This window comes from Mycotypha africana (assembly GCF_025528875.1).
Source record: "Mycotypha africana strain NRRL 2978 chromosome Unknown BDF20scaffold_12, whole genome shotgun sequence".
NCBI lineage: Eukaryota > Fungi > Mucoromycota > Mucoromycetes > Mucorales > Mycotyphaceae > Mycotypha > Mycotypha africana.
This window is the reverse complement of record NW_026515736.1, coordinates 1,174,671-1,201,509: the sequence shown is the minus strand read 5'-3', so window position 1 is coordinate 1,201,509 and position 26,839 is coordinate 1,174,671. Positions and strand designations below refer to the sequence as shown.

The window sequence follows — 26,839 nt, the reverse complement described above, 5'->3', positions numbered from 1 at the left end:
TAAGTTTGGCTTGATTGAATAACAAGAGAGACAGGTCGATTTCTCGATTAGTTACACTTAACAATTACTTCTCAAATGCTTTCCATTGCATTTTATACCCGTAAGGTAATAACAAAGCACGTTCTTAATTAGGGGTTAATGCTTGCCATTATTGCCAAGTTAATGTCGTTTCTTGCTTAGTCCATGTTGTCCAAGCAATACTAGGAAGTCAAAAAAATTGTAGCTTTATAGGCATCCTAAGCCATGTTAGTTATTATCTCTTGAAGAATGTTAATGGGGATGTTCTGTCTTAAGAAAGTCTAGCCAATGTTGTAAAAGACAAATTTCCTTACCCGCAAGCTAAGCTCATGAAACTCTACTGCTTAATACTGCTCTTTTCTTGTTGTTTTCAGATTCTCGAACTGATGTTATATGCTAGTCGATTTCCCTAGTCTGTCTAGCTATAATACTTGAAATTATATTACCTTTTTTTGGGGGGAGGGATGCGAAATTCTATCCATAGCCGGCAAACATGCATTTACATTGATAAACATCTCTTTACAATTACGCGATGCTAGCATTTTCGTGTCCTTTTCTTAATTATTTGCTTTTGCTGATCACAGCCGGCTATTTTACGTACGCTTCTTAAATGATGGCTTTACTTTGAATTTGGACAAGCTTGAAACTACGTAAAGCTTTACAAAACAAAAAATGGAAATCCTGAAAGAAAAATTAGCTCGTTCTTCCTGCTGTAAACTGAGCTGAAGTATTAAGCCTAATAAATAAACTAACCACAACATGTTCGCTTGATGAAGATTAAATATTCTCAGCTTTAATATAGATTTTTTCAAATGAAGTACTCTATTAAAACCACGAAAGATACGAAGGCGATCATTAGCATAAACCAGGTATGCGTGACTAAAAATCACGGCATTGGTTACTTACCTATTCTACCATAAATTGAAACCCTGGGTATACTTTACGATTTGAGTCGTCTTGCTACAACTTTAATGTAATTTAGTCAAATATTTAATGTGAAGAACGACACCGTATGAGCTGTAAATAAACAACGTTATTGGCACACGATTTTTTTAGTCATGTAAAAACAATAAAAATTGACACATATTCTAATTTTTATTGGAATACATATTGTAGAAGTCTATTTATATTGCTTAGCATTATCCGAGAGTAGATCGTCTACCAATACCTTTATCACCTTCCCCCGAGGGCAATTCACCTGTTCTGCCTGTGACAAATTCGTTATAGATTGAACCAAGTCTATATGCCTCTTCTGCAGTAATTGATGGTCTAGTCGATCGCAATGATTTATCCAAATACTGCTTTTTGATTATTGCTTCTTGGGTACAGCCTGCTATTGTAGATGCGTTCCTTCCTTCTTCTTCCTTTGGTGGGCTCGTAATATCAGTAGTAGAAGGATGATCATCATCAGTTTGCTTTTGTTTGACCCCTTTTTTTATCATTGCCAGCTAAAGAAATTTTGGATGCGTGTGATTAACAGAGATGTTTACATTTTATAAAATAATTTAATTACCCTCTGAGATATCTGTCCTTTTTCAGCTAATGTTAGTGCTACTTTCTTCGAAGGTCCCCAATTCATAACAAATTCACTTTTTTCATCTCTTGATTTGTACGACTGTTTCGTATCTTGTGATTCTTTGAACGTGTCCATATCGATAGCTCCATGAATAGCCTCTAAATGAGCATTGTACAAGAAGCCTTGAAGGTCTGCTCCCGAAAATCCTTCAGTTTTTTCGGCGTATACTCTTAGATCCACATCTGCTGCTAAATGCATTTTCGAAGAGAGAGCTTGGAGAATCTTTTTTGTTTTAGTGTTTGTATGTTCATAGCATCAAAGTCAGTACACACTATTCACTCTATTTTCAGTCTATATCTAATAGTTACCTCTAATCTTTCTTCCAAAGTGGGCATACCACAAAGAAGCGCCTTATCCAAACGCCCTGGACGAAGTAAAGCTGGATCAATCAAATCAGGTCGGCTGGTAGCCGCTAAAACGTAAACGCCATCCAAACCTTCAGCACCATCCATCTGTGTCAACAGTTGATTGACAACACGGTCTGTTACACCTGTACTATCATGACCTCTTCTGGGCGCAATGGAATCAAATTCATCAAAAAATAATATACAAGGTTTTGCAGCTTGTGCTCTTTCAAATAAATCACGCACTGACTTCTCACTAGCACCAATGTACTTGTTTAAAATTTCCGGACCTTTGACGCTGATAAAGTTTAAGCCGCATTCTTTTGCTACGGCCGATGCCAATAGTGTCTTACCGCAACCAGGATAACCATATAATAGCAAACTATTTTATTTTATTTTTGAAATTCTCATCATATGAATATATTTGTCAATGCAACAGAAACGCGAGATAGAAACTTACCCTGATCTTAAACGGAGAGGACATTGTGAGAATACGGCTGCATACTTGGTTGGCCATTCTAAGGTCTCCAAAAGAGTTTTTCTGGTTTCATTGAGACCTAGACAATAGTAACAGATTCTAATCAGATAATCAAATCACTTCAATTTGAGCTTATCTTCATAATTCGCAATTTTACCGCCAATATCTGTCCAGTTTACACCCGAGCTTTGTAATTTAACACCACGTAAAGACGAAGGTACAAAACCCTCTCTTGCTTTTGCGAAGTCTTCTTGAATCAATTTCAGTTGTTCTTTTTCATCTTCACATGGTTCGGTATCTGATATAGCTACTGTTTTTATTTCCTTCAATTTCTTTCTGATTTGGCGGATGGCACCCTCGTGCACAGTACGCTCGATAAGCGCTTTCAAATCGGCTGCCAAAAAACCCTCGGTTTCTGATGCCACAGACACTAAATCAATTCCAGGCAGGCTTCTGCTCAAAATTCCGCTCGTATTAGCAGTCATCATGGCTTCCATTATTTGCTTTCTTTCTTCACGATTGGGTGGTTGTAAATGTATGAACTGACTAAAAATATGGTGAGTAATTAAAGCAGTGTGAATGGACTGTTGTTGCTGAGCTGTAGCGATGAACATAATAGAATGCTTTTTTTCAAAACAGACGCTTTTTGTCATACGGACAAATAGCTCTGCTAAGTGGCGGCTCCGCGTAGAATCAGCATGTTCTACCTCGGCGGGGATCAAGCGATCCAGATCATCAAAAAAAATGAGAGAGGGGCCATGCCAAATAGCTTCATCTAGCCACCTATGTAAGAGGTCTCTTATGACAGGTATTCTTTCATCAGCAAACTCAGAGCAATTGATGGTCATCGTGTCTAAGGATCAAAGAGAGCATATAAAGGTATGGTGCGAAGGATATATTAACAATCTTTTTGGCAGTAACAATTAGACGAAAAAAGTAATGAATCTTACAAATAAGCGCTATTTTTGAACTAGCCAATATTTTTTCAACGATGCTCGATTTGCCAGACCCATGAGCACCGGTAAGGAGAATACCACCTGCACCTGGCACTTGAAGCTTATCTCTTAAAGTACACTTTGCAAGATTGGCAAAGGTATACTGCTCTATTTTTTGCACTACTTTTGCTACGCCTCCAAGCACTGCTATCTCTTTTGCGCCTTTTTCTTCTTCTTCCTTAAGTGGAGGGGTCTGTATATCGTCATCAATCTCAATCGGTATATCAGAATGTTGTACTTTCGAAATGACGGCATACCGTTCTATTGCTTGTGAATCTGTCGTGTCGTTATCCGATGCTAGGCTGAATAATCCTTTCTTAACGCCCAGTTGCAGTATAAACGTTTCCTGAGCATCGTCAACGTTAAAATCGAAATGTAAGCCTTGACTTAAAACAAAGTCCTTGTCTGATGCTGCTGCTGTTGTTGCAAGCCATTTCCGAATAGAATTTTTCACTTCTTTCTGGAAATTGTCTTCTTGTTGCATTTGTGGTTGCGCACTGTCTAGTCCTAATTTTAAAGTAGATGAGGACCATGGCGACGAAGCAACTGCTGGTGTCACTATTTTCCGTAGAATCAAGGAACCCAATGGTATCCTTTTGGCAAGAGTTGTGGAAACTCTAGTTAGGGGGTAGAATGTCATGTTCTTCAGTTTATAAATAGTGCTCAATCAAATCCTTTCTCACTACCTACTTAATCTACTTACTTGACTATATCAAAATCTTTTAATTTCAGCGTTGCCCGAAGGACAGATCCAAGGATAATATGGCCTGGTGGGATGTCATTTAAAGGAATAATTTTTGCGAAAACTGCGTTTGTATTCAATAAGATATCTTTTGGCATTTCCTGTTGCTGTTGTTGCTGTTCTTCTTCGCGTTTTCTTATGTTGTTACTACCATTCTTGATAGAAGTAGGTATGACTTTCGATATATTCACAACGTCGGGCATTTTCTGATTTATTGTTAAGTTCTCAATAGACTCTGGATGAACATAGACAAATACAGATTCTTTGTCTTTAATATCAAAGCCAATAGCAGAGCAAGTTCTTAGCATAATCGCACGTAGTTGTTGTTGCTGGATATTTTCATCAGTAGGAGCTTTTGATAAATCAGAAACGTCCTCAGCATTTGATGGTTGCTTACTTCCCCTAACTTTTGGTGCTACAATGACTTCTGAAGTATTTGATAACTTCAGTACATCATGTTTGGGAGGGTCTAATGTGGCAACAACAAGGCGGACCAAGGTTTTACCATTAATCCAGACGCACATGATTTGGTTGGCATAAACCGCACGAATTTGGCTCAAAAGATTGTCCTCGACATATCCAGCATGCAATTCCTATGTTTTTACGTCAAGAAATTTATATCAAAGTACATTTTATACTTCTTACATAGACTTGAAAGGATAGAATTATAGCTTACCAGTATTTCCCAATCATCTTCTGTTAAAGGCTCCACTGATACGGTAGCGCAGTCAGGTACAGACCGGCAGAACTCTACATTAACCTGGTTTGTTGAAGAAAAGGCTTAAGTTTATTTATTGTAAATGAAGTATGAGCTGACCAAATTGCCTGTTATGTACCCTTTGACCTTCTTGTAAGCCGAATGCTGTTCCTAATTGAGAATCCAATTCCAACACATCCAGTTTACCATTGGCTCCATGAGTAAAGACTGAATTAGGTTGTAAAGGTTTGGACGCTGCACCGGACCATCCACAATAAAATCTTCTGTCATCAGCTGATGTCTTACTGCTCGTACTGTCGTTCCCGTTACTACTCGTTATTTCAAGAATAATATTTTGCGGTAACTACTTTTGATAAAATATTGGACGAGTTTATTAGTTTGCTTGTGAAGACATAAAAAAGGCAAAATAATATTTTTGGATTTCTTTTTTCTTTGCAAACCTTTCTTTGTTCTAGTAGCGCATTCACCCATCGGCTTGGTAAATTCACAAGACAGGACTTCAGGGGCGTGAATTGAACTATAAGCGCTTTTGGCATTTTGACATTTACTTTACTTTATATGTAAAATTGAATATGGGGTAAAGAATTAAATGAACTAAATTAAGGGAAAAGGGGCCTGTTGCTTCTGATTTGTTCTTAGCTTACACAAAATAAAACAAACAGATTTCACACTGAATGATGACTAAAATCAAACTGTTTTTGAAAAGCATAATACTTCCATTTCAAACCTCATATGCTTGTATCTTGTCCTTGAACAATCATTATACACATTTTATGAAACTGTAAGAATTATCAACAGCTTCAAGTTTCTCTTCTCTCGCGAGTTTCTTACGTCCATAACATAACCATCTTCAACATACAGCAATGATCTATTTAAAAGAAGTACGTCATATTTATCCAACGCTTTTTACATTACCAAAATCGTTCTCAATGTAAGCTTGATACATATGGTTTAAACTAGTGTTCGCAAATTATAATATACAACTTAATCATCTAATTCTACTACGTTTAAACAAAGATTTTATTAGATAATATTAGTTTTAAAGCCCAATGGACACGAGATATGAAACCTATCAAAATTTCCCGGTGCAGCTCCAAAGGCTGAGTAGTATCTAAAAAACCCTTGGGGCTCAAAGGTAAAAGGAATTATGTGCTAAAGGGTTAGGGGGGAAGAGGGTAACCAGTCGAGCAATAGATGCCCTAACCGAGGAGTTGTAGGTGGTTCTTGAGAGTGGTATAAGTAGTTGAGTCTAATTCTACTACGATTAAACATGATTTTTAATATAATTTAAACCCCAATGGGCACACAGATAAACTACATATCAGAAAATTGCCCTGGGCAGGTCCAAAATCCGTGCAGGAATTAAAAAACCCTAAAAAATACTAGGAAAAAAAAAAAGATAAGTGATCACAATGCAGACTAGGTTAAAAAAAAAATGGAACAATCAAGTAGTGATCGAAGTCCAGTCTAGCAAGGGCTATACTAATGTTTCTGACGGGGTAGGGAATCGATTTAATGTTGCATTATCTACACTGAAATTGATATCTATCTAAGATTCAAACTTCTTTAAATTACGAGGCATTTTCTCGTGCTGAAGATAATCGATTTCATAAAAAGCATTTGGACAATTGGCCAAGATATACTCCAATTAACTGGGGCATTGACATGCTGTTTTATGGGTCGAGTAGGGAGTTGGTTCAACAAATGAGAAATGGGGTCAACGATAGTTGTCGGAAGTTGCAGGCGGTTATGCATTTTTAGGCATTCAATGGCGTGAGCTTTAGTGAGAATGCATAGAGTGTGGAATAGGCATTGGGCTGAGTAGTTGTTAGGGAGCCAGCCCAGTCTCCAACGAAGACAGCGACTACGCTCAATAAAGCTCATTGGGAGCCAAAGAATGGGATCAAGAAAAATGTTAGGGCGGCATTGGTTCATTAACTTTGAGTTGGGCGCTGAACATATGGCATCTAAGTTCTCTTGACGATATGCTTTGATGGCCTGGTGTAAAGCCTTGAACGGGGATTTTTTTATTTATTTTTTTTTTATTTACGAACTTTATTAGAAGTGACTAGAAAGAAAATTTGGATGATATATGGCAATAAAAGAAATGAAAAGGCATAAACGGTAAAACTACTGAAAAAACCATTAAAAGTATACTACGAGCTCGTACGGAGTGTTCTGAATCGAACCTCGTCTTGGTAGACGGTATGAACTCCTGCTAGGGACCAAGAGATGCGATCAAAATGGCAACGCCAATGACATTTCCAGATACTTAAAAGTATCAAACTAACCTGGAAGATTGTGTGATCAGGCAGAGGAGAATTGTCTAACGGGGAATAGAGTGTTAACAATATATGCCAAATGCCGGTAGGTGTGGCAGGAAAAGATATGATTCGATTTTCCTGCAGTGCCGTGATCCGAAATTGCCATATAGGTGGACAACCAACGAAAAAAAAACCATCCTCAGGAGAGTCTCGGCAATGGTGGCAAAGGGGAGAGTCAGCTATGACAGGATTGATGGAAAACAGCCAAGGTCTGTACCCAATGCAATTATGCCATAAACGCCACTATGGAGTTAGCACTGCATGAGGGATCGAGAGTGACCAGAACCGTTTCCACTGAGCCGGAGGCCGATACCAAAGAGGAAACACTTGAGGAATCCGAGGAGGGTCACTAAAAACGGAATAATCAGGATGCCAGTATAGCCGTAGCGTACCAAGCGATAGCCGTAATACGGTGGTATTCTTCTGAGATTCAGGAGGTACTCCCCAATGGGACATATCAGGCAACCATGAGGTGCTGTAAAATACATTGAGCCATCGTGAAGTGGGCGTAGGAGCAGCAGCCGGAGGAGGGGCCCGGACATCAATCAATCGGTTCTGGATAAAAGGAAGCCATTGTATTACACCTTGGGAAAGCAAGCTAGGAATCCTTTTCAACTTCGGATAGTCCTGAAAATATTTATAGCCTAGCGTGTAGAAGCAGTTAGTTATCGAAGACCAATGTAGAACAGTAGAGACGATTAAATGCAGTGTGAGGCTATTGAGATCCATGGGTAAGGAGCCTACAAACTTGGGGGGACGCTGTAAGGCATTACGAAGGAGCAAATCAGCAACCCAGCGGCCATGCCATGAGGATGAAAGAGATAAAGAAGGAAGTCTCAGCAGCAGTGAACATAGTTGGATCATATTCGGAAGGAAGCGAAAGGATGAACGATAAGTGGCAGTCGATAAAATCCATAGTAGTAAGGACAACTGACCAGTATACACTTGGATACAATGGGCCAGTAATGGAGAGACAAAATCAGTTGATGAAGGGGGCTGTGGGAGGCGCTGAACATACACAAGATGAAGAGCTAAACGTTGTTTGCGCAGATCCACAAAAAACGGGGAATGCCTTCACCAAATTGTATTGGAGTGTGACAGTTGGGACCAAATCCAATTGTTACTACGTTTAAACAAGGATTATTATTACTGACATTTTAAAGCCCAATGGACACGAGATATTAAAGCTTATCTAAATTGCCCGGGGCAGCTCGATTTTCTGAGAATAGGGCGATGCATAGTTTCGGTCAGGGTGCCGTGGTGGGCGAAAAAGCACACTATCTAAATGGGGGAGTACCTTCGAACATGCCTGAAACACATATTTCCTGTAATTCTATACGTTATTATTTGACTGTTACCTTCTCCCTCTTCCTTTTTCTCTCCTTCTTACCTTTTGTCTCTTAAGAGGGTTTTAGTTCTATACAACTACTGGAACTGGCCAGAGCAGACCCAATGTGTTAAAGGCATTACGTGCTCACAGGTCATTAAAAATTTTATCCAATAAAATAAATTATCTAACCATACAATACAGTAGTCAGTATATCAGCTACCATTGAAAACCCCGAAAGGTTTTTGATCCTTGACACTTTTCGGCTATTGATAAATCAAGTAAATAACTACGTATATTCTTCAAAGCAGTTGATAAAACAAGTCAATCGTTAAAAATCGAGATTTTTATGAAGTTCAAAGAACTTTTTTTTATGTAAACATTAATAGAAAAAAAAAAAAAAGCTTGGCTGTGGACATGAACAATTAACCATGTTTATTTGTCAAGGGTGGGTACATTGACAAGAGAAAAAAGGAAACGATAGGTGTGCGATCAATAAAATTTTTGTTAATTTACTTGTTGGAAGTGGGCAGAACATTGATGACAATTCAAGAATTTATAAACCTGCCACAACCATGGCAGCAGCAAAGACGTACAGGATTTAACAGAGTAGCCTTCCGATAATAGATTTCACTCGCCCTGAAACAGCTCTAATGAGACTGGTTCCTCGATACGCTCATTTATCAAAACTATAAATTTTCTAAGGACGGTACAACATCCTGCACCTCAGAAAAAAATGTACGATATTATTCGGTCGAAACTTATAAGTGTGCTTATTTGCAAGGCATCCGAATAGATGTCTCATAGACACTTGTTTCACGTTTTTAGTTTCGTTGTATCATATACTTTATTGTCTATCTGATAATAACTTCATTTCAGTCTGAATTAAATCTTCCCATTCTTTCACGATCGACTTCACAATACCAGGCTGATTTATCCATACGGAGAGTAGAGTAATTCCTTCTTCTCTAGTTGCTACATTTAAATAACCCTTCAAAGAGGTACATGACCTTTTGGTATTTAGCTCTCTTTTATACATTTGTATGATCGGCTTCATACGCGTCACTGTGATGAGCAAAAAATTAGAATAAGTAATGAAAATATGATAAACTCTATAACCAGCCTTACGATAGGTTTTTAGGGGGCATGTTAAAAAGACTGGCCGTCCATCAACATTTTCAACACCATATTTGCATTTTAAATCCTCGTACAATATGTAGAGTTCTTTATAAAATCCTACCATTTTATGGTATTGCTTTGCCTTTCGGCCTTACTGTGAGCATAGCTGCAAGCTTTCATTATCAGACGCTAGTCGAATTCACTCACCAATTTTTCAACTAAATCTACCAATCGCAAGTTTTGATTTTCGACAATCCTTTGTATTTTAGCATCAAACTTTTGAGCGAGATTGGGATGATTCACTCTTAGTAGAGGATGCCAATATTGCGGTTCGTCTACATATCTAGACAAGTTTCACTAAGTATGTTTGTCCGGCGGAAATTGTGCTTCGTTTGATTTTAGTACCTTGACTGTATTACTGAATTGCAAAGCGTGTTAGCTGTTGTATAGGCATGTGTATTAATCTCGCCCCAAGTTTCTCTAACCCGCTTGAAGTCTTCAACAATAGCAATTAGCTTTCTTTGAATCGAACCGGTATTGAAAACCATGCCATATGGTAAAGCAAATTTATAGAGAAGAAAGCAGTCAAATTATTCAATCATGGAAACTTGCTAGTGATGAGTATTGAATTTTTATTTATTTATAACCCCGCCGATGTATATAGGCTTTACCTGCCTACCAGTTGAGAAGTTTCATCTTTCTCATATTTATCATTTTTCTCAATTGGTTTTTGTAGTTGTGTGCAACTTTCGAGAATAGCTATAAGTTACAGAAAGATCAAATTACAATATTTTAATTAGAGTCTAAATCCCGTGCCAGTTACAGTTTTTTAACTGCGGGTTAGACGCAGCTTAAAAATAACTGGATGGAATGACCAAAATTTTGAGACGATTGAGTTAGAGTTTGAAGATCGAACTACACTAAAATGGAGACGTTTACCTGTAAATATCAAGCCAGTTTCGTTCTGGCGATAATAAATATCAAAAGACTAAAAAGTTGTCTTCCGGCTGAACTCCGTAGGATGTTTCTTGTCTTTCCATACCGAAATGCTGATGTCCATCATGTTTTTTGCTGCATTGACATCGCGGTTCCATAGTATCTTACAGGTTTTGCAAACAAGGATACTACAGCCACGCACGGTGTCTAATTCCCTTCTTTTTTTCCGTAATTCTTTGTCGTATTTGACACCTCCATTAACAAGCATGTTCGACATTGTATCTGCAGCACGCTTGCTGCCCTTGATACAGACGGAATCTTGTTTCACCCATATCAGACCCGTAGAATGAGAACAGAGTGCCTAAATGTTGCAGTATATAAGTAGTATATATTTTATACTGTTCAGGCGAGCCTGTTTTGCAACTCGGTATATTGCTTTCTATCGCTTTTATCGTACAATCGACCTTTTTCCTTTCTAATTCTGCGTTGACACGAGTACTACCCGTCATGTGATAATATTCTTCTGTCGAGCAGCGCCGTATCTCATGTCTGTTTGTTTCTAACCCGATTGCTGCTGTAAATACTGTCTTTCGGCCAGGATGTAGTCTTGGATAAACCACAAGGGCTTGACAAATTTGACCGGTCGGCCGCCAATGACAGAAGCGTAACCTTTTCCTCCACAAGGTCTGCAAAGTTCTTGCGAACAAGCAGTGGTATGGCGATCTTGTCCACAGCTGAGGCACTTTGCAGCTTGTGGGGTGGTCTTTTTCCGTTTAACTGCTTTCTTCTTCTCTTTCACTTGGTCACTCTGTTTTCTCTTTTTACTATTGCTACCAACGTTAAGGAGGTTACTCACAAGCAATTAAGTCTGTGCGTAAGATAGATTTAGGTTTATTGCTTACCATCATCAGCATTTACGGCTTTGTAATACTTGCATTTGTAGTAACGCTTGTCAAAATGACCTGGTTCATAGCAATCTCGACACTTGGTATGTTCTAAAAAGTTACAACAAATATCTGAATCCTTATATCTTAATCTGACGGTTCTCTCACAATTATCAAGCATTTTACCAAATGGGTTCGTTTAACCTGGTTCTTATGCTTTTCTTTAATAGATCTAATCTTCTGTATAATGAAACTTTTGTACATGAATAGAGCTGGAAGGGATCTTATTCTCGTTAAAAAAACTTCTTCATTACAATTTAACTTTGACAACAAAAACGCGAGAAAAGAAAGACACGTCTTTATCATTGGCCAAAGTTCCAAAAAAGGCACTGACGAACATCTGGTTGGTCTTATAACACGTCGTCATTTGACGAAAAAGTTGTCAAGCTTTTTGTAGCTCACCCTATTGCAAAGTGACGCCAATCAGAGCTTTCTTAGCGACTTCCTTACTAATGAAGACTCATTTTTAGGACTAGCTTGTACGCCATCCTTAATGCTGCTTGGATGATACTGGATAATTGATTATCAGCGAAATCGTCCAAGAATAATATACTGCTTCATCGTAAAATAATTGAAAGTTGTCTAAATTAAAGATTTAATAGTGTCCAATAAGATTTGTGAAAAGTTTGAAATAGCAGTTAAAACACTGTATTTTCCCCCGTATCACTTGCAGTGTTAAATGCCAGTGAGTGACCGAAGTCACATAGCTCCGCTCGCTTCTATTCCTTAACTACAGCGCTTAGCTGTTCTTCGTCCTTCCTTTCCTCATCAGTGTACAGAATGACCGAAGGCAAGTAGTAACGATTGTAGTTAATATAGATACAGTTGTTAGCTTACAATAACTCTTGATTTTTAATAGCTAAAGAGGTCAGTAACTGCTAAGAATTTATTGCTGTAGTAAGACATATTCGAAACTCACAGTTTATACAGTTATTTGAAAAGCAATTGGCAGATCTGACGAAGCAACTAACAGTAAATAGAAATGACGATAAGCTAACAGCCAATACTCTGCTTGAAAGGGGAAAAATATATGAAGAATTAGGTCAAATTGACCGAGCAATAGAAGATGTCCAGACGGCTCTTAAACGTCATAAGGATGTAGAACAACATGCTAAAAGCATGCTTTTGCACTTAACTACCCTTAAACAGTCACCTCAGAAACTGTCTACAGTTGATACCATTATTAATAATACCCAGGAACCTGAAATTGACATACGTCTTACTTCCTTTCAAAAATGTTTGATGAATATTGATGATCCTACTGATAACTCCAAAATCCGCACATTCGTTGACTCTAATGACTTTGTACAAGTTCTTACAGCTTGCGGTACGCCTAGCACGCCATCCCGCGTCAGAAGTCTAGCCTTCATGGTTTTAACCAAGCTTTTCAATCCATCCACTACTCAAAAGGATCATCCAATGACGTTTATCATTGAAAAATGTGCCGCATGTTTTGCGCAATGTATTGATCAAGGAAAGAATGAATCAAAGCTCCTTGCTTACCGCACCTTAAACGCTATTTTCCAAGCAAGCATGACAGTAGGTGCGGCTATTTTATGTCAAGAGGGAACTGTAGAGGAGATGATGGATGTTGTAGAGTTTGAAATTGAGCCTGTTCAATTGGCCATCGCAGAGCTTTTGTGCATCGCTTCGTCTGATAAATCATGTAGAAAGCAGATCTTAGCATACGCTACTAATTGGCTGGCAAAAATGGCTAGTCAAACAAAGACAGACACTCAGTTAAAAGCAGCGGCAAGTACAGCATTAGCTAAATTAAAAGCTCAGAACGATTTGTCCGAGAGTGATGATATACCTACGGTTGTCAACAGAACTGTTGATCCCACGAATACTGGAGCTCATGATCAACTGGAAGATGCTATGCGTAAAATGAATTTGACCGATGATAAACTCATCGATGCTTTATGTGAAACAATCGTATCAAATTCATCGGATGTCACTTCAATATTGAATTCCGTAGAAGGTCTAGCCTATTCTAGTCTGAAACCAAATGTCAAAGAGAAGCTGGGTAGCAACGAAGACTTTCTGAAATGCTTATCAGCATTGGCTGTAAGTGCAGCAAATGATAATTTAGCAATCAACAACCCTCTACTGTTTGGCATCGGTACTATATTTGCCAATTTGACAATGTACAAGCCGGTTCTGGACGAGCAACAGAAACAGATGAAAAAATTACGTGATCTCGCCAATGCCAAACAAAAACAGGCAGCCGCAGGCGTTAAAAGTGTTTACACAGAGGATGCAGCAATTGCAAACGATCCCACAGACGATGATGAAGCTGTGGAGGAACGCATTAAAAGGTCTGTAAAGAATGGTGTTGCCGTAGCGTTGATGGTACTTGCAAAGAGTCAAAGCGTCAATCTAAGAGCTATAGCTGCACAGACATATTTAAATTTGGTCACACCACAGAGTACGAGAGGTCAATTGTTGCAACAAGGTATTGTGAAGAGCTTACTACTATTGACGAGAGATACGACAATAGACGATATAGGTATAATAGCATCACAAGCCTTGGCGAAATTAGCTATCACTACAGATCCTCGCATAGCTTTTCAAGGCGGCGCCTTACTCGATTTAGTAAGACCATTTTTGAATCTATGTAAAGACAGCAAGAGTCAGTTGCGTCAATTTGAAGGGCTGATGGCATTAACAAATCTGGCATCCGTGGATGATCGGGTTCGACTATCAATTGATAAAGCTGGTGGTATGGCTATCTTCGAAAACTTGCAGCTTTCAGATCATAATATGGTACAGCGAGCAGCAACGGAAATGGTGTGTAATATGACTTTTTGTGAGCCTGTATTTGATCGTTATAGTGATCCTAGGAAATCGCAAAACAAAATTCGTCTATTAATGATTTTATCTGATCACGAAGACCCAGCGACAAGAAGGGCTGCATCCGGCGCTCTTGCTATATTAGCGAATAGTAAAGGCACGTGTGAAATGATATTGAAAGTGGATAAGGCCTATGAGAGAATATTACGTTGGCTGGATGTTGAAGAAACAGCAGATGTACAGCATAGAGGCATTGAAGTGATTCGTTGTTTGATAGAATATGAAGGGGGGAAAGTAGTGAAAGGATTGATGGGAGAAGGTGTGGATAAAAGGTTGATAACTTTGATCCAAAAATGCCAAGTACCTGCAGTTCAAAGTGCAGCTGTTGAAGTTTTAAGAATGTTTTCCAAGAACGGCGCACAAATTACTTTGTCAAATTGATGAAAAGGTCCATTTGAGGTTAGAAGATAACTATTATACTTTTTATGTTATGTAATAAAAAGGAAAAGGATGTTAGAAGGAGTATCCGAGCAGTACCGTGTATTCACCACCGGGTGCCTTTTCAGTCACGAAGATTAAATTTCCGCTCGAAATTCCCCTCATTTGTCCCAAGGTTTGAACCCCACCCTCAAGAACCCTGTTTTCTTTTCTTTTTCTTTTTTTTATCTTCTTTGTTTGAACATCACTGCCTTTGATAAGATGAAATATAGACAACTCAAAGTTAAACCAAGAAAGATATTTGAAGTAACACCCTGTCTTGCAGAGATGGGTGCTGTATTTGAATGTTGGGCTACGACGGGTAGTGTAGATTCCAAGAATTGTGCAGCTGTAGCAAAGAATTTATCCACCTGCATGGGCAAATCTGTAAAGTGTCAACTCTAGTTTCAAAACGGAAAGACGGTCTATAAGATAGTACTAATACTTAGATTTTCATGCTATAATAGAGGCTTAGACAAAGACCAACAAATACGATCAACTACCACTTAGCACGCTTAAGCAAGCAATTATAAATCTGTTAATTGGAACCTTAAAAGCTAGATCCTGACAGCAGTTATGATAGAAAGTCTAAATGTACAGAACAGCCACACATATTAGTTAGCTCGCTATTTCTCCACAAGCTTCGAGTAGAATAATCATACCTTTGTAATATGAATAATTAGCACGCCGTGTACAACGATCAAAACGAAAGAACATCAATAAAAAATTGGAAATGTACGATATATAAATGTTCGTGGATAGATTTTGATTTCTACCTTGATGGGTGATGGTTGAAGTATAACGGTTGCTTAGCTAATATACAATTCGCAGGACAGCGACGGAAGATCAAATATCTTAGGAAATCATTCGTATAGAACCCTTTGTACGCTGTACCATTCATTTCATGAACCGCATCTTTTGCATCCTCTTTTGCTTTGTATTCTGCGAAAGCATATGTGAGACAGGAAAAAGCATTCCCATTGATCTTTTTATATTTTTTATCTCTTATTAAAAGGTATAGATGCTCGACTATTGCGTGCAGGAATGTTATAGTCGAAGCAGAGAGCCAAATTTGAAATTATACAAAACCAACCTTAAATAGGCTAAAATTCACTTCGATCCGAAGAGAAAAGTAGTGCATCCTCCAAAGCCGTAAACAAGGACCTTAGCTCTAATGTTCGAGTCTGTGAAGACAGAGTAATCGTGAATTGGAAAAGCTTGAAAATTTGAGTATTGTGAAGCTGTGTGCTTTTTTAGCTTGAAAAAAAGAGCGTTCCCTAATTAGCAACAATCAGGAAGTCCAGAAATAGAAGCTTAGATAATTCTTTTAATTCAATCGTTAAATGTGGTGGGGATGATAATAATAATTAATACTTTATGTGCGAAATGTAAATAAATGAGTGTATGTTCTGAAGTTTGAAATAGCTTTACTAGTGGCGCCAACCTGCATTCAATTGCATTAAAGTAAGAACAGCGTCCATAGGATATTCAGACTTTTTTTCTTCCCTTCCATCTTCATTTCCACCATCCTCCTGCTTGTTTTCCTCTGTGCTAGTACTTAGGAGTTGTTTGCTCATGATATCTTCGTTTGTCTTTTCTTCAGTAATGTTTTCAGTTGAAGTTGATGTAGTTTTATCTTCCGATTCTGCTGCTTTTGATTCTCCATCTACTGTCATCATTTCATTTGTAGAGGTATTATTTGATAAGAGGGCAGTATCATCTGATGTTGTAGGAATCTGACTGATTTCTATAGACTTATGATCCTCAGTATGTGTGGGAGAAATTGCCTCAGTCATTGTCGTATCATTGTTGGAGTTCGTTTGTTCGTTCGTAATGGTGGGAGTTAGATTCTCTGCTGCTGCTGCTGCTGCTGCTGCTTGTGTCGATTGTAGAATTCCGTTAGACAAGGCCTGCTCCGAAACAAAACATAAAATCATTTAAGGAATGAGTACAGAACATCAAAATGAAAAGAAGTATGAGCTTACCATCAAATTTCCATTCAACTGTTCCAATAATTGTCGATGCAAATCAGAAGAGAGTCCCAAAATCTTGGCTGCAGCTTCTGTATCAATTTGCGGTAAGTAGAAGGAGTTAGCGAGTTGATTAGCTTGGGCAAGATTTTGCGCAGCTAAGTTATCATCAAGGCGAGGAGTGGCAGTTGGTGTGGTAGTTGAACTTTCGGCCGCACTTCCAGTGGGAATATTAGAAGCAGCACTTGGTACACTTAATACATTGTTCACGATATGCTTTCTTCGTTCTTTATCCATGCGTTTCTGACGTCGTTTCTCAAACTCTTCCTGTATCCAAGCTTGTTTTTGTGGTGAATCTTCTGCACCGAATACTTTATTTGCCCTCTTGTTGACTCTGCATCTCAAATCGTTATCTTTATCTAAAATCAAAAATCATGAAAATTAGTATTGCTCAGCAGACTTGACAAAATTATTTAACATACTTCTCTCTTCATTATGAAGACGCCATTTTTTCTTTCTTTCTCTGTTCGAAGCACGGATACTTTCTCTCTTGGCTTCATCAAGCTCCGAAATAGCTGTTGTGCGTTTAGCGGGCTTTTCAGTATGCTGTGGTTGCGAATGTGATTGCAATGATGCTTGAGTTTGCGCAGCAACCTGAACTTGCGTTTGATCAAGGTCTGTTTGATCAAACGTTTGAGGGTGAATGGGGACATTCTGACTAGCGGCGGCGGCGGCGGCGGCGGCGGCAAAGAAGCTATTTGGTAAGGAATTGCTGTTCACTGCAGCTAAAACGGCTTCATGGAGTTGTTGAAAGGAAGTTGGAAAATCGTTGGGATCGGCTGCAGTTGGAGAACTGCTATTTACAGTTGCAATTGAATCTTCAGCAGCAGCATTTGTGGTGTTGCTGTTATTATTATTATTCGTAGTAACAGTGGTACTGTCAGTATCAGAAGCAGCAACGGTGGCAGTCTCACTGTTGGAAGTCACAAGAGGTTGTTCTTCACTTTTAATGGGCGTATTCTCCATAGTTTTAGAATTTCTTTTCACTTCAAAGCTTATTTTAGACTTTTTTTTTCTAAAAGATAGGATAAATCAAAGATTGAATAATTGAAAGGACAGCTTCTCCTTACAAAGCTTCTTTTTGGATTTTCAAATTTTTTCAAATATGGTTTTAAAAGGTCAAACAAAATTGTCCTTTTCCGCTCTATGTAAGAGAAAAAAAAAGAAGAAAAAACTTACTCCCCTCTTCTGTTGTCCTTTCCTCTCGTGGAATTTATCCAATCACATCAACGCGTAGTGATGACGTATACTCTTGGAGTTTAAAAAATTTAATGAGAAAATTATTTGTTGCACCCATTCCCATTTGGCCTTGTATATGTTTGTTCGAACCATTACTTTTGAACACGCAGCAATCTTCACTTTTGATCCAGCTCCACGATACTGACAGGTAATAAATCCAGATTACTTCCGTCGAACAAGAATGCAACGTGCTAGTTTTTGTTACAGGAGCAGCAATATTATTCATAAGCCAGCATTACATTCGCATTATCCGTGGTACAACACTATTGTTTAGGAGTCTTGATCATCGGACGCGTTTTCAATAGCATCTTTGATATCGGAATTGTGATAGATACTTTCTGTTCAATTTAAGGTTATTGAATATGTGGGATTGAGACGTCTTATTCATATTATAGCATTCAGCAGTAAATAATGTCATTCTTTCCAAAAGAAATGTAATCAATTCGCCAAAGAGGATTCCTGTCAAGTGTTTGAGAAGTCTTTCCGTTTCATCTTAAAGTATCAATTGACTTGGTACATGATGTCAGTCTTCAATGTCGTCCTTTTTAATGGCATGTCCTTTCTTAGGTTTACATGCACTTGAGCAAAAGGATGACTGTACCTCGTTCATATAGGGAGGTGGCTGTGAGGGAGCTGTTGTATTGGCGCATAGATGTTTTGATGCATAAACTAATTTTTTCTTTCCGCATTACAGAAGTCCTTTTTCAAGTAGGCCTTTTAATAGTTTTCTTTAAAGGCTTACGATTTGTAACATATTACGATGCTCGGGTGCTTCATCTGATAAGCTTTCTATAATAAAGACAGGTTGTGACTGGTGGTTGAAAAAAATCCTGGCTTAGAGAAAAATCTATACGAAAGTCCTTTTGATCATTTTATCAAAAAATTGGTTCTGTTTGACGGGTAAAAAAAGTTGACGATGATGCTTTAATATGTCAACTGAAACAGGTATTTATGGATTTAGAGTCGCTACTCGACTAATTATTGTTAACAATGCTAAACGTTCCTGAGTCTTGTTGACATTCTTGCCCATTATGGTCAACCAGTATTCTGCAAAAATAGTAAATGTAACATTGAGTTAGAAATTGAAGAAGGACAATATTTATTTTTAAAAATGAGTTTACCTAAAGCAGAAAGATTCGGCTTTGTTCGATGAGAAAGTATGTCCGTCGAGCTTTTTCTGAACGGAAGTGATTCTATATAAGCTCTCGTCTCCTTCATATATACTATCTATGGCTTTTTCTGTCGCTTCATCTTTATTAAAGTGAACGAGCGATACTTTACGAAGCTTATAATCTTCGTTTGTGTTGCCTGCCATGAGTTTAATGCAAGAAATGGTAAGCACGTAGAATACAGTAAAATTTTTGATTGTGCCCTTCCCCTGGATCGTCAAAAGCTGCTTTTCTTGCCGAATAAAAACGTGTTGTCTCTACCAGATCAGAAACAAAACCTACCTAGGATTAAATATAACGATTTCTCGATCGCGCTGTCAATAATCGTGTCTGCTTTCGGATATAAAAATTGTATATCTATTACAAAATTACAATGAGATGAAACACTATAGCATAAAATAAAATGCTTGAATAAGCTACCTTCACATGTAGGCAAAGCGAATAAATACTCAGCATAAATTAGCAAGAGAACTATCGATAGTGCAACAATGTTCATTATTGTTTTAAAAGAAGGGAATCTAGCTAAAATAAAATAAAAAAAAATAATAAAAAAAAAGAAAAGGCAAGCTTAGGTCTAGGAAAAAACGGCACCAAACATAATAAGATTTTTCTATTCCTGGAACTAGAAAATAAAATAGAAACAGCAGTGGTTTATAAGGTGTTACAAACAAGCAATAGCCCTTTATTGCAGTGAAAAGTAGTGGCTTAATTGGTTAACGACCTACATGATTACCCCGCTTTTGCACATCTACTTTCTTTCTGGCTATTTAACCTGACTGTATTCTTTATTATTTTTTCTTCTTCTTCCTTAACTTTTTCTTTCCCTTTACTCTAGCTACTTTATACCATATGAAATTCTCTATCTCTACCGCCTCCGTCCTCGCCTTTGCTTTCCTATCCACTATTGTTAAAGCTGACAGTTACTCCGATGCCATCAAAGAATTTTGCGATGGTATGAAGATGAAAGAAAAGCCGAGAAAAAAAGAAAGAGAAGGAACTGATATTCTATATTTTGCTTGATAGGCCTTGAAGTAACCGCACCTACTGAAAGCGATGTCTTTGTAGCTGGTCAAAACGCTACTGTTACTGTCAGTAAGTTGTTTTTCTCTATTTTTAACGGAGAACCGGCTTGATCTTCGTTACTTGTTATTGCTTTTAATTAAGTTACTTACTATTTATTGGTCTAATTTTAGCTCGTGTTCCCAACAACCATGAAAAGACAATTACTGGTCTTGATGTAGGGACATTCTATAATGTTAACTTCATGTCTGATTAACTACAAGTACTAATTATTCCTATATATTAGTTGTACTCCGTTGATAGCAATGGTACTCCCAAGTATGTCCAAAACACCTGGGCTGGACAATACAGTTTGAATAGCCAAGCTTCTATTTCCGACGATATTCCTACCTCAGTAGCTGCTGGCTATTATTACTATCGGTAAGAATCCATAGCCAACGATTTTAACAATACTCCGTACTGATGCTGTGGTTTTTCCTTTATATATATGTAGTGTTTGGGTTACAAACATGATTAATGGTCAACATGGACCTGACTGTCTTAAAACCTCTCGAACTTTCAAGGTTACCACATCTTCCCATACAAATGCCGATGGTGTCACATCGTATGCCGAGCATTTAGATGACACAACTTACTTCAAACCGGAATTCGCTAGAGGATGTTTCGGTTTAACAGTCCAACAGCCTGCACAAGATTCATCTTATAAGCAAGGAGACTTTGTTACTGTCCTCTTAAACCGTGATAGTGCTTCTCAAACAGATTCCTTGAAGAAGGTTGAACTCTATAAATTTGTTGATGGTCAAAACGATGAGTCCATCGAGACTATTTGGAGCGGTGAAGAAGGTCTCACTAATGCCTTTAGTTTCAAAGACCACTTGAACATCCCCAGTGACAAATTGGAAAACGGTGCTTTGTATTATTACAAGGTTGATGTCAGCAGTCAAGTTCAGGGTGAAAGCTGTAGTTTCCAATCTGGTGCTTTCAAAGTTACCGCTTAAACAGAAAGAAAATATTGTAATATCCTATCCCTAACATCATCCTTCCATATCCCCCAGTAACGACAGTGTTACTTTATGTATTCATATCTTCGTTGTTAGAATTTATAATATTTATGATCCTCCTCTCCAACGTAACCGCTCCAAACGTTTACGTACCTCACATTGACTGTCTCAATGTTCCGTTTCCGGATTAAAATTTTATGTGTATTACAATTCATTAGACACAATTACTGTTAAATCGGATAAAATGAGAACAATTTATACATCATATGCAAAAATGCTTGCCGCTGTGGTAACTGTAAAACCTACTTCCCTATCTTCAAAGTCAGGAAAAATAAAAATTAAAATAGCTGCAGTTTGAGCAAATAGGAAGAACTGTTGCCATGTGTTACTGCATGTCCATGGCGAAACCGCCAAAAAACTAGTCTTTTGATTGATCAATTATTGCTTTCCCCTTAAGGTATATATTGTTATAATGGATCAGCGAAAGATTCTAGATCGTTCAGCTATAACATATATACATCATCTTTATTGGCCGGCTTTCTGTGAATGATTTACCCTCTAATTAGATTTATAGTGGGAACAAACAGGGGTTTTTTGTTTCATTTTTTTTTTTTCCTTTTTGCTAAATGTTCATATCTTCTAAAATGTACAAACCTTTTATACACATTTACTCCTTAACATTGGGCATATCGGCTGTGCACTGTAATTTACTGAAGAGTAATCTAACTCATTGACATTTGCCATGCTTCCCTTCATCTTAACTTATCCTTATCCATTTAAAAAAAAAAAAAAAAAAGGTAACCGTCCGTAGGCGAATTGTCCGCTGGACACGTAAAAACACATATTCATTGCCATATTGCCTGATCTAGTGACTATGTAGGAGAAATATAACATAGAAATAAAAAAAAGGACGTATACAAACATTTCAAACGTCGGCGGGTCATTTTTGGATAAAGTGCTAAATACTGAAATGGCAATATCGGCAGGTACCAGAGGCATTATGGCCGGAGCATCTAATGAGCACTTTCATTATCGTTGCGCATCTTAAAACAGAATGTTAACGATGTTTGTGATACTAGCAATACTTAAATGCTGTCCATTGTCAGTTTACTTCTATTAAGTGCGATATAAGGTAGCCTTCGTAAAAACATAGTAAAATACTCAAATCAGATAGACGTTTGTAATGCAGTCTGCCTATGGTATATCTTCCTTTAGTTGTAGTCACCTCAATGACAGAGTACAATTCATCCCTCAAAGTTCACGCACAGTCTGAAACTCATGAGTTATATTATCAATGTGCACTGATGTAATCTGTACGCCACTATTCAAAGAAAAACTTAGTGGATCATATTTATGATCGTCTCCTATGTGTAACTTTAAAAATCATCGAACTTCCAGAAGGTTAATATAGAAGTCTGCACCCGTCATACAGCCTGTAACTTCTTCTTTTTATTATTGATAATAAGTAATACAATATTTGTTATTGAATGGAATTTTGCAAATTGCCTTTCGGTTGATGATTATTGAACAATTTTCAAGATAGAGCTATAAAAACAAATACACTTTTCGTCAAAAAAGAAAAACAAAGAAAAAAAAAGCAAATAAAAGACAAAATTTCTCATCGAGCACTTTTACAGAAGTCTAGCAGTCAGGTTTTTACCTGCAGAATCACCACCTACAGCTACTCGGTTAAATCAATGTTAAATCTTGAGGAGCCATCTAAACTCGTAACACACTTTTTGACAGAGTTCACTTCTTCAAATGTTTCAGGGAGTTGTACATCGAGGCTGAGGGAGTAATGGAAAAAAATGACAGTACAGTTAACCCTACCTGCAAGCAGATGGAGTATCTTTGAGATTTTATCAATTTTTAATTCAAGTATTGCAAACCTTGAATGCACCTGATCCGCTAGGTATTTCTGTCCTTGTCTACCACGCTTGTCATGTAATTTAAGTCTTATAAAATTGAAAGTCTTTTATAATGCGGTTCCACAAATAACTTACAGAACAATCAATGCTAGTAGCCTTATATCTTTTTTAAACCTCCTGTATTATATTGATAGACATAGGTGTTGTCGATAATTCTGGGACAGCACTCTTCAATGCCGACACTAGCGTTTGAAAGGTTTCTATTAAAGATTCCTGAATAAGCAGAGTGTCATTAGTTTGGTAATGAGCGAATTGCCTTTCATTAGACAGGTTTCACTTGATAAATATATAAATATGACCTGCCTCTTAATCGATAAATATCTTCAGTGTTTTCATCTGCTCTTTCTGTTCTTCCTGGATATTATATTTTACTCTTAATAAACAGTTTCTTATTATGCTTTGTTTTAATATCTGTTCAGAGTTGCAAATAACACCAACACACGTGGCGTTATCTTGAGTGATCCTTCTTTCAACTAGTCGCTTTACATAATTGATAAATGTTAGCGTTCTCATTACATGAATGATTCAAGGTATTTTTAATGGATAGATCACATATCAATAGAAGTATCCATTCTCAAGCTTGGAAAACGATGGGTGTAGACCTTTTTGTTGAAGATGAAGGGTATAGGTTAAAAAAGGTGGTCCACTGAAAAAGCATTACAACGTCTTCAGTTATCAGTCACTTTAGCGATCACTTTTCCAAGATGTAGAACAGCTGTCACTATAAGACGCAGGCTAACTGCCTTGTTGGGTTTTGCTAGTATTAGTCACTTTCCAGTGCACTTGCCTTATTCCTCTATTTCCAATTGTCCGTCATATGGTCTCTTTTTTTTGCCCCTTCATATAAACTGTAACCCGACTTTAAACGGAAAAATGGGAATTGTTAACTTGCTCTCTATTTTACTTCTAACTAAAATCTGTAGGCTGTTGTCCAAACAAAGTGTTACCATTACTGATAATGTGCCTGTAAATCTTATCAATTAGAATTAGTGGACTAAATTAAGTAGCGAGAATATAAAAAGATGTTGTTTGTCTTTATTTCGAGTTAACATTTGGGTCTCTTTTATATCTTTTGAGATAAGTAATTTGTTTAGAGAAAAGGCATGTCTGAGACCTTGTAAATAAAATATAGGTAGATAGGAAAATACATGTAGTGTTGTTTAGGTGAATAACTACATATATTTGACCTAAGTAATTATAGAAGACATCACAAGAAAGATACTTTAGGCAGGAATTGAGCGCCGTTATTGAAATAGCCTCGGGTCGGGTATATCCGGAATTGACCAACAGCATCACGTGAATACAAAATGGTTTGCTATATATATAAATTAACATTTTCTAATTTTGAAAATTAGTCACTTTGTCCGAGTGGTTAAGGAGTGAGACTTGAAATCTCATACGCTATGCGTGCGCAGGTTCAAACCCTGCAGGTGACGATATTTTTTGATTTTTGTCTGTGACGGTTTTCTTCGAAAAGATCTTTGTCGCACTACGAAATACGGGTATGCAAATCAATATGCTTATGTAACAATGTAATTGCATAGAATTACCAACAATACACAATAAAGAATGGGATTAAACTCTTCTCTCACTTGAAAAATATGCAAGGAATTCCATAACGAATACAAATAAAATGTATCTTGTGAAATCAATTTGCAGTTTTCTGTGAACTTAAATTGCGGTAAAGCCAAAAAGGATTTATATGATTATAAGGGTTCTTTATTTCTACATTTTCGAATTGATTACTTGAGTGTTGTATAAAAGCTTCCACAGGTTGGATAGGAACATTGTCGCATGCATCTGCAATTCTTGTCTTGAGATCTTTATCATCAGAAAACGTGCCCCTCTTGACCTTGTTCTTTACAACAGACCAAAATGACTCAATTGGGTTTAGCTCAGGTGAATATGGCGGAAGATATATGCTTCTATAGTTTCTTGAAGTGATCAATTCGTCAATACCACTATGTGTATGAATAAGTGCATTGTCCATAACAATATAAAAGCCGTTCATAAGAGGGTTTGTATCCATTTTATCTAGGGTTTTTCGAATAAAATTTAAATAGTGACCGGCTGTGGTACACCGTCAATTCTACGTTGTTTACGCTTTTCTGCCACCCCCATTGCACTGATAGCACCGAGTATTGTATGGGAAGTTGCTTTTCGTTGATTTGGTTTCCACAATTGCCGTTGTACCAACTGTGGACCAAGCTACGTATTTATCAAACTTCTTTTGCTCAATGATTGCTCTACGATTCCCATCTCTGCAAATTTTATAGTCTGAGTACATCAAACATCTATTCCTCATCTAGTCGTTTCCTGAATTATCAACTAATTTATGATTTATCTGAACAAAGCACATTGGCGAAAACTCCACAGCCAAAATAATCGTCAGTAAAGCGAGTGGCAATTGATGGAGTCCGGTCATAGGTAAAGAAAAACTAAGCAAAGCGTGAGGCAGGCCCTTTTTTAAAGTAACAAGCCTTCGATCAACAAAACCTCCATTCAGGTAATTTGGCACATTCTCTACACTCTAATTATTTCTTTAACCCTTTGTGGTTAGGCGCCGCTACGCGTTGAAAAGAGCTCGTTAAAAATAACGAATCTAGATAAAATCACAACTTCAACGACTGTAGCTTCCTCTGGATCTGATGATAACCTTGACGTTGGCCAACTGTATAACAAGTTTGCCAATTCATCTTGTCGTTGCCAATTTGCTTCATGTATGTCTCAACAAACTGCCAATTTTTACTGATTTCTGAAGTAGTTGGCATTTGAGAGGAAGGTTCTTGAATACTGCTGGCTGGTGACGGGCTTCCTGATTCCCGCGCGGATGATAGGGGGTACTGTGATGGTGTTGACGATCCGCTAGAAACACATTGCCGCTTGCACGCTTTTAGGACGTCCTTGCTGTGATATTTATGGTTGTTTTATGCTTAGTGAACGCGACTTATAATTTAATATAAACTGCAAGGTGAAATGAGTCTTCTTACCTTCTATTATACACTAAAAATCAGAGAGGGAAGCGTTCATGGCGAATTGGATGTTTGTATTGACAACAAAAGAAAGAAGGAAAGGAAAGAGAAACATTAAAAAAAAGGAGTTAAATACTTGTACCTAAATTTCTCAACCAGTAATAATGCAGCATTACATATGCACATATTTAGAAATACAAGATGACGTGTACAAGTGTTATTATGATTATGATCATAATAACGAGTCAAATGCCTGAAAGTGTGTCTAATTCGTCTTTATGTATTATAGGAGGTATGGAGATACCACAATAAGCACTTTGTTTTTATGCGTTGTCATGGCAAAAATTATTGTTGTCGGCAACAAGCTTTTTTTTATGTTGTCGATACGGCAACCCATATTGGTCCACCCAGTTCGCAGTCCGCCTTCGATGTCAATTTCTGATGAAGCATCATTCTCTAATGAATTATTAACATCAACACCACTGTCTTTAGCGTTGCACGTACCGAGTCCAAATCGATTTTACGTTGGGACGGTTTCAATTTTTATTTCCAAAAAAAAATAAAAAAAAGTTAGTGGATACTGGTGAACTGATGTTTATGCTAGGGCTAGCAGCCTTTTTAATTGCTCATTTGGCTTGTTCTATCAAAAAAGCAAATCTCAACAAAGTAGTTTGATGCACATTTTGCTG

General features: G+C 37.6%; 9 protein-coding genes and 1 non-coding gene across 10 annotated transcripts; 4 read left to right on the top strand and 6 right to left on the bottom strand.

The window, feature by feature from the left end:
• Positions 1-912: 912 nt before the first annotated feature.
• Positions 913-5,522, bottom strand: BDF20DRAFT_897338 (P-loop containing nucleoside triphosphate hydrolase protein). Its single transcript, XM_053082550.1, has 10 exons — positions 5,312-5,522; positions 4,990-5,214; positions 4,830-4,913; positions 4,115-4,746; positions 3,367-4,028; positions 2,574-3,269; positions 2,399-2,495; positions 1,903-2,320; positions 1,532-1,816; positions 913-1,466 (listed from the first exon to the last, which is right to left on the bottom strand). Exons 1-10 carry the CDS (start codon positions 5,405-5,407, stop codon positions 1,158-1,160), a joined length of 3,504 nt encoding a protein of 1,167 aa, XP_052932057.1. The 5' UTR covers positions 5,408-5,522; the 3' UTR covers positions 913-1,157.
• A 706-nt stretch (positions 5,523-6,228) lies between these two features.
• BDF20DRAFT_897328 (uncharacterized protein) lies at positions 6,229-6,755 on the bottom strand (the record flags this gene model as incomplete). Its single annotated transcript, XM_053082549.1, has 2 exons — positions 6,229-6,301; positions 6,438-6,755. The coding sequence occupies one exon, from the start codon at positions 6,753-6,755 to the stop codon at positions 6,438-6,440; it is 318 nt and encodes a 105-aa protein (XP_052932056.1). The 3' UTR covers positions 6,229-6,301.
• Positions 6,756-11,409: 4,654 nt separating this feature from the next.
• Positions 11,410-11,744, bottom strand: BDF20DRAFT_897293 (uncharacterized protein). The gene is made up of 2 exons (XM_053082548.1): positions 11,666-11,744; positions 11,410-11,600 (listed from the first exon to the last, which is right to left on the bottom strand). Exons 1-2 carry the CDS (start codon positions 11,723-11,725, stop codon positions 11,469-11,471), a joined length of 192 nt encoding a protein of 63 aa, XP_052932055.1. The 5' UTR covers positions 11,726-11,744; the 3' UTR covers positions 11,410-11,468.
• Positions 11,745-12,202: 458 nt separating this feature from the next.
• On the top strand, positions 12,203-14,884 carry BDF20DRAFT_190303 (armadillo-type protein). Its single transcript, XM_053074890.1, has 2 exons — positions 12,203-12,388; positions 12,452-14,884. Exon 2 carries the CDS (start codon positions 12,641-12,643, stop codon positions 14,753-14,755), a length of 2,115 nt encoding a protein of 704 aa, XP_052932054.1. The 5' UTR covers positions 12,203-12,388; positions 12,452-12,640; the 3' UTR covers positions 14,756-14,884.
• A 129-nt stretch (positions 14,885-15,013) lies between these two features.
• Positions 15,014-15,324, top strand: BDF20DRAFT_827852 (mitochondrial ribosomal protein subunit Mrp10; the record flags this gene model as incomplete). Its single annotated transcript, XM_053078197.1, has 2 exons — positions 15,014-15,178; positions 15,259-15,324. 2 exons carry the CDS (start codon positions 15,014-15,016, stop codon positions 15,322-15,324), a joined length of 231 nt encoding a protein of 76 aa, XP_052932053.1.
• Positions 15,325-16,221: 897 nt separating this feature from the next.
• On the bottom strand, positions 16,222-17,787 carry BDF20DRAFT_917092 (uncharacterized protein; the record flags this gene model as incomplete). Its single annotated transcript, XM_053084529.1, has 3 exons — positions 16,222-16,701; positions 16,777-17,180; positions 17,244-17,787. The coding sequence occupies 3 exons, from the start codon at positions 17,785-17,787 to the stop codon at positions 16,222-16,224; spliced, it is 1,428 nt and encodes a 475-aa protein (XP_052932052.1).
• Positions 17,788-20,078: 2,291 nt separating this feature from the next.
• BDF20DRAFT_828280 (uncharacterized protein) lies at positions 20,079-21,247 on the top strand (the record flags this gene model as incomplete). Its single annotated transcript, XM_053078238.1, has 5 exons — positions 20,079-20,181; positions 20,253-20,321; positions 20,423-20,466; positions 20,536-20,669; positions 20,743-21,247. 5 exons carry the CDS (start codon positions 20,079-20,081, stop codon positions 21,245-21,247), a joined length of 855 nt encoding a protein of 284 aa, XP_052932051.1.
• A 1,684-nt stretch (positions 21,248-22,931) lies between these two features.
• BDF20DRAFT_839686 (uncharacterized protein) lies at positions 22,932-24,128 on the bottom strand (the record flags this gene model as incomplete). Its single annotated transcript, XM_053079307.1, has 4 exons — positions 22,932-23,222; positions 23,293-23,434; positions 23,478-23,532; positions 24,083-24,128. 4 exons carry the CDS (start codon positions 24,126-24,128, stop codon positions 22,932-22,934), a joined length of 534 nt encoding a protein of 177 aa, XP_052932050.1.
• A 404-nt stretch (positions 24,129-24,532) lies between these two features.
• BDF20DRAFT_t149 lies at positions 24,533-24,614 on the top strand. Its single transcript has one exon. It is a non-coding gene; the product is annotated as a tRNA-Ser (tRNA).
• Positions 24,615-25,790: 1,176 nt separating this feature from the next.
• On the bottom strand, positions 25,791-26,336 carry BDF20DRAFT_839685 (uncharacterized protein; the record flags this gene model as incomplete). Its single annotated transcript, XM_053079306.1, has 2 exons — positions 25,791-26,085; positions 26,293-26,336. The coding sequence occupies 2 exons, from the start codon at positions 26,334-26,336 to the stop codon at positions 25,791-25,793; spliced, it is 339 nt and encodes a 112-aa protein (XP_052932049.1).
• Positions 26,337-26,839: the final 503 nt, after the last annotated feature.